This window comes from Scophthalmus maximus, chromosome 6, assembly GCF_022379125.1.
Source record: "Scophthalmus maximus strain ysfricsl-2021 chromosome 6, ASM2237912v1, whole genome shotgun sequence".
NCBI lineage: Eukaryota > Metazoa > Chordata > Actinopteri > Pleuronectiformes > Scophthalmidae > Scophthalmus > Scophthalmus maximus.
The window spans coordinates 1,722,501-1,727,500 of NC_061520.1; the positions used below are offsets into that span (position 1 = coordinate 1,722,501).

General features: G+C 47.7%; 1 protein-coding gene across 11 annotated transcripts in view; it reads right to left on the reverse strand.

Moving 5' to 3' along the window:
- The window catches only part of ptprt (protein tyrosine phosphatase receptor type T), a 244,897-nt gene that overhangs the window by 43,725 nt on the left and 196,172 nt on the right, over positions 1–5,000 (reverse strand). For all 11 annotated transcript variants that reach the window (XM_047332935.1, XM_047332933.1, XM_047332934.1 and 8 more), the window contains 2 exons: positions 2,875–2,967; positions 1,518–1,627 (listed from right to left, as the gene is read on the reverse strand). In XM_047332935.1, coding sequence (XP_047188891.1) covers positions 1,518–1,627; positions 2,875–2,967 — 203 coding nt within the window. The remainder of the gene's footprint in view (positions 1–1,517; positions 1,628–2,874; positions 2,968–5,000) is intronic.

A 5,000-nucleotide genomic window follows, 5' to 3' on the forward strand; every position in this document is an offset into this window, starting at 1 on the left:
GTCGTGGTGAGCCAATTAGTTAATTTGACCAAGTGGCCAGGACTTCAAACGACACGGAACGTCCCTTTAAAAATCGTAAAAAACGCTGTGATCCCGGTGGTGGGGGAGCGGGCGACGCGTCGACAGAGTGCCGGCTGTCGCTGTTAGTGAGGTTAATGGGCCTCAACACTGGAGGTCACATCACACACAGAGACGGGGACGAGGACACACACACACACACACATACAGTAGACATGTACACAGAAAAACCCCTCCAATAGACAAAGAGCATCAATTCTGTTTGTATAGAAGTGTGTTGGTGTCTTTAAATACTGCCCATTCTCCATTTACTGTTGGTGACATGTGGCAGGTAACAGCTCTACAAAATAAAGCTCCATTCTGTGTGTGTCACACACACACACACACACACACACACACACACACACACGTAGGGGAATAAATCACATTTGCTCTCCCTCCTGAAACGTATCAGTGGGTATAAACCAAGCTGACAGGAAGCAAATGAAAATATAACGTACGGCATCACAGAGGGACAATTTTCAACACGCATGCAGAGTTGGTAATAGAAAATATTCATTCTTATGAGAGCTGGGGGGGGGGGGCAGAAATACTGCCTGCCCTCGTGTCTATTGAATGAAAGAGAGGGAGAGAACGGGGGGGGGGGGGGGGGGGGGGGGGGGGGGGGGGGGGTTTCAAAAGGAAAAATGAGAACGTGGTGGAATAATACCCCCATGACGGAGAAGGATGATTATAGAAACGTGTGATGAACTGGTGCTGCGGACAAGCACAGAGAGAGAAACACAAGGAAAGGAAAGGCACAGAAAGGAAAAGGAAAGTATGAAGAGAGAGGAAGGAGCTGGGAGACGGAAGGAACAGAAAATAACAGATGAGAGTAAGAGGAGAAAGAAGAAGAGTCATACGCAGACGTATGAAAGTGGTGGTGATGTGAGTCTTCATGTTTGTTCCTCGGTTCATCGTTATGGATGAAGGTCACGAGGCAAGGAAAAGAAAAGAGTCTCACAAAGTCCACCGAATCCACCCTCCTTCTCAAATATCGTCTCACGGCAAATGACATTTCTGCCGCGACGCGCCAACGCAACGGCGTCGGCAGCTGAGATTTGACCTTTTGCCCTCATGACGCGTTCTTAATTTGGTGTAATTGAAAAACATTTTGAAGCGTATATTCCATCTTCCACTTAACAAAAGCCAAGGATTCACCCAAGACACGGTGCCAGTCGTTGCATAGAGATGTTCACTGTGGCCACATATATGTATAATACTAATGGAAACCCCTCTCTCTCTCTCTGTGTGTGAGATATTGCTTCAGCAGCAGTTACTCTCTGGGGTCACTGGGAGATTTTATTATACCTATTATCACGGCGCTGAAGCTGCAGACCTCTTTACCTTCTTACTAATAGCTGCTTGTAATGTTGTCTGACGAAAGATTGATGGCTGCTTCACCGTTGTTGTCATTATCAGACGCCTCTTCGTGTCTACGTGAGTGTGTTTGTGTTCACCTCGTATTCCTCCTTGAAGCCGTAGCCCTGTCCACATTTCATCTGGGTGATGTGTTGGAGGAGGTCTGCGACTCGGATCGCCGGCTGGAACTGACCGGCCTGGAACTGACCTGCAGGAACAGGGCGGACACAGTCAGCTCAGTATATGTGGGAGGATCATTTTGTAGATGGATGGATCTTGAAAATCATTAAAAAACAAATCCTAACCGGTCTAATAAGTGTTGTCAGCCAAAGTGCCAAAGTTTCTTTAGAAGAATTAATTGAAATGATGAACTTATGAGCTAACTAACTGTCCAGCATGTGACAAAACAGCATAGTTGTTTAGCTGACCTATCGAATAAACAATAACCAACTGGCTAATTGACTATCTAGCTAGCTAGCTAACTAACTGACTGATAAATAACCATTTTACTAACTAACTAGTCGACCAATCAACAAAACATTAGCCAGTTTCTTATTGTGAAGTCGATAATTGTCTATCTATCCAGCTAGCTAACTGTTTCACTCACTAGCATGGGCAGGAACAGAATACGTGTAACACAGGGAGGTTTTGTAGAATACAGTTTCAATTCAAATTGCTAACCAACTGCAGATTATCCCATCGTTTTGTTAGCTTGCTAAATCCAGTCTACCTAAAATAACAAACCTCAGAATGGAGGTTACATTACATATTACATATGTTACGCTATCCCTAGTGAAATACCTTATAAAAAATTATTCTTCCCACCACTGCTTACAAATTAATCAGCTAACCAGACTAACCAACTGACTTACCAACTACTTAACTACCTGGTGGACTAATTGATTAATTAATTGACTGGCTGAGTCCCTCATTTCCTGGCTGACCGACTGGCTGACTCCCTCATTGGCTGGCTGACTAACTACCTCCCTCATTGGCTGGCTGACCGACTGGCTGACTCCCTCATTGGCTGGCTGACAGACTAACTACCTCCCTCACTGGCTGGCTGACCGACTGGCTGACTCCCTCATTGGCTGACTGACTAACTACCTCCCTCACTGGCTGGCTGACCGACTGGCTGACTCCCTCATTGGCTGACTGACTAACTACCTCCCTCACTGGCTGGCTGACCGACTGGCTGACTCCCTCATTGGCTGGCTGACAGACTAACTACCTCCCTCACTGGCTGGCTGACCGACTGGCTGACTCCCTCATTGGCTGACTGACTAACTACCTCCCTCACTGGCTGGCTGACCGACTGGCTGACTCCCTCATTGGCTGGCTGACCGACTGACTGACACCCTCATTGGCTGGCTGACCGATTGGCTGACTCCCTCATTGGCTGGCTGACAGACGCAGCCCACCACTGAACGAAGGGAGTGATTTCCGTCCACGTACCACTCTGGTAGGAGAGCTCCACAGACTCACAGCCTCCGTAGGGAAAACTCTGCAGGGTCAGAGAGGGCTGGGAGAGTGACGGCTGGCTACTGTCTGTAAAATAGAGAGAGGAGGAGGGGGGGGGGGGGGGGTGGATATGTTACCATGACAACATACCTCCCCTCGATGACAACCACCCACACACACACACAGGTGAGAGAAGAGATTGGTCGCCGGTGACAACTGATGAGTTAAATGAGTCAGTTAACACCCTGAGCCCTGATTGGTTTGTGTGACGGGGGAAAACTTAATTGGAATATCTCTCGTCCGATTAAGGTGAACGGACAGATTGACTGGATGAGTTTGTGTGGGCTTCATTAGTCGGGACAGATGGGAGGGATAGACGAGGGGGTTTCGGGGACTGAGAGACTGGTGAGGGAACATCACGTACACGTGCATATGCTTTTCAATTTTTCTTAATCGTGAAGGGCTCGTGAAAGTACGGGGGGGGGGCGTAATACGTACATCAGGTGTATTTCTTTTACACAAATTCAAAATGTCTTCACGAAAAACAGGTTGAAAAGACAGAAGGAGAGAGTGAGCACAGGATGTAAAAGGGGGGAAGGTTAATAACTTGGATTTTAATAGTTTAGGATGAAGAAGGCTATTTAATTTTTAATATTACTCATCGGATACGAAATCTGAATAGCAGTGCTGTGGAAATATGGCCGCCGATAAGCAGCCAGGCCAGTGTGAGCGAGTGTGTGTGTGTGTGTGTGTGTGTGTGTGTCTCAGAAGGGAAAAGGGCCTCGTAATATAAAACTGTCACGACTACATGTTTTCTTAATGGAGCTATTTGCATGTTAATGATGGCTGTGGATTCATTAGTGGCCCAAAGTGGCTTCTCCACGAGCCAATCTAAACACGGGCATCCCTAAACGAATGAGGAACGAGCAGGCCACACGGGTGAGTGTGCGCGTGTGTGTGTGCGTGTGTGTGTGTGTGTGTGTGTAGGAAAATGTACACCGATGTAATTCACAAAAACTGACAAGTTGTTTTTCATGAGCTTCGGAAGTGATAAGAGAGTGAACGACCGAGCGAGAAGGTGAGAGGGAATGAGAGGAGGAGGGCGATGAACGGAGGGAGGGAACCAGGGAGCGCGGAAAGTAGAACAGCAAACGCAAAGTGGGAATTGGAGGCAAGAGGCCAGATAAAGGGAGAAGAAAAGAGAGGAGAGGAGGTGAAGGGAGGACAGATGTCGGGACAAACACAAAGTGTCTTGCCGGTGAAATGGAACCGGGTCGCGACCCTGCCCTCCTCTCCCGTCCCTCCGGAACCGCCCGGCCGAGAACTCACTGCAGCACTTCATCCCGCCACATAAATCTCTGTGTTAATCTGCTCCATCCTCCTTTATTGGAAACCTCCCGATACAATCCCCTGTATCTCATACGGGTAGTTTGCTTTGTCAAATATGTTTTCAGGAGACATCAAATCGAGTCCGAGGACAGAGGTCACCGGGGGCAGGACCAGGCCGGTCGTTTGGATGAATGACACTTTCAGAGATGTTCTATGAATATACTGGTCCCTTCACTTCTCTTTCGTCGTCCCTCTTATCCCCCTTTTCTGAACCTTTTTCAGTTTTTCCATAGCCAACCTCCCGTCCTTTGTCTATCTCCAGCTATAATGAACGTGTTTGTGCTGTATCTGTATTTAGTTTGTACAGTGAACACGGACAAAAAAAAACAAAACCACAGGCCACAGCCGTCTCACACACACACACACACACACACACACACACACGTGCGTTTCCTTTGTCACTGACACTCTCCAGGATTCCCACGGCTCCCGGCAGCCGCCTGCAGTATCACAGGATCAGGTTGATGCCTGAATATCAATGTGCAAGTTCATACTGTATATACACACGGAGCTAAATGAGCGTGTGTGTGCATGCGACTGCTTACCTTTCAGTTTGTGTGTGTGTGTGTGTGTGTGTGTGTGTGTTAAGCTCACCAAGGTCAAATATGCATCAAGCCAGGCATGAAATGGAGTCGTAGCGGCAGCAGCTCCACAACACTGACTATGATGAAGACATCTCAATGCTAATGGGGAGATTTATTGACCTCACACAGTCACTGGAGTGTGTGTGT